Source organism: Larus michahellis, chromosome 8, assembly GCF_964199755.1.
Source record: "Larus michahellis chromosome 8, bLarMic1.1, whole genome shotgun sequence".
Classification (NCBI taxonomy): Eukaryota; Metazoa; Chordata; class Aves; order Charadriiformes; family Laridae; genus Larus; species Larus michahellis.
The window spans coordinates 38763656-38764914 of record NC_133903.1 but is presented as its reverse complement, the minus strand read 5'-3'; the positions used below and the strand labels follow the sequence as shown (position 1 = coordinate 38764914).

Here is a 1259-nt window from a genome sequence, read left to right as displayed (position 1 = left end):
GGCGGTGGCCCGGACAAGGCGGGGCCGGGCGCCCCGCCGTCCTCTCAGGCTGCGCGGGGGGTGCGCGCCTGGCTCCTGCCGTGCCGGCGGCCCGCCCCGCTCCAAACCTCAGGCTTGACAGCGATCGTGTAGCTGGTCGGAAAACTGCGTTGTAGTGTTCTAAGCATAACAGTGCGTTATTTTTCCTCCTGTTGCTTAAGGGACCCGCTGCCCGAGTGCTGCATGCCGGTGGCCGGGGCAGGGCGGGCAGGGCCCCGGGGCAGCGCGGTGAGGAGAGCGGGAGGCGGGGATGGCGGCAGAGGCCGCTCTGTGGTGAGCGGGGGTGCCGGCGTCCAGGCCGGCTGCCGGGTCCTGCCCGGAGCAAACCCAGTGGTGGGAGCAGTTGGAAAGGACGGCGTTCCCCAGCAGTGGGGTGCAGGGGTGAAGCCGGGATGGAGAGCCAGGGTGAGCGCGGTTAGCACAAAGTTATTGTCAGAAGTATTTTTCCTTTAGCTTTCTGACTGTACAGAACACGATGAAAGAGAATATGAAGAGAGTTGGGCCTGTCTGCCCTCGCACTTACAAAAAGCATGTCTAACTAGTTGCTGAATGATTGCGAGCTTACTGAAGTCACTCTTGGCCACCAAAAGCAAGTTTCTAAGCAATTCTGTTGATTGTCCTTATAGTTTAGAGGTTTCACTATTTTTCAGGTTCCAGCATTGTTCACGTAAAGAAAGAAAGTACACTAATTTCTATATTTCTCCATTTGTATATTTGATTTCTAGGAAATAAACATTTAGCTGCTCAGAAGAATGAAGATGCTGCTCAAAGGTATAGTTTCTAACAAACAACATGTGACATTCATGTTTTTTTGCCTCACTTCGAAATCGCATTCTCTGCCTTGTGTGGTTTTTTTGCTTTCTCAGAGTACAGTGACTAACTTCAGGAGATTGCCAACATCAACATCATACAGGCTTGTTTGGAGTGATGCTGTGTAACTTCTAACAGCATGCACATATGTGCATTGTGTAATATGCTAGAAGTTTATGAATGTAACCTCCACAGTTGTATTTACATAGTCTGTAGTGCTTGCTTTTTGCCATCTTAACTTCTTTGCATACCTGCCATTTTTCTTTATTTACTTCAAAAAACAAACTTGAGAGGAAAGAACACTTTCTGCCATGGACAATTACCTAAATATTCATTTGACACAGTAGTAGACCTAGACTTCCAGGTGAATAGCGTAGACCTCTGTTGGTTAAGACAACAGAATCACTGTA

The 1259-nt window shown here is 49.2% G+C and overlaps 1 protein-coding gene across 2 annotated transcripts in view; it reads left to right on the top strand.

Moving 5' to 3' along the window:
- RPAP2 (RNA polymerase II associated protein 2) overlaps window positions 1–1259 on the top strand; it is a 42196-nt gene that overhangs the window by 324 nt on the left and 40613 nt on the right. For both annotated transcript variants that reach the window (XM_074596489.1, XM_074596490.1), the window contains exon 2: window positions 765–810. In XM_074596489.1, coding sequence (XP_074452590.1) covers window positions 765–810 — 46 coding nt within the window. The remainder of the gene's footprint in view (window positions 1–764; window positions 811–1259) is intronic.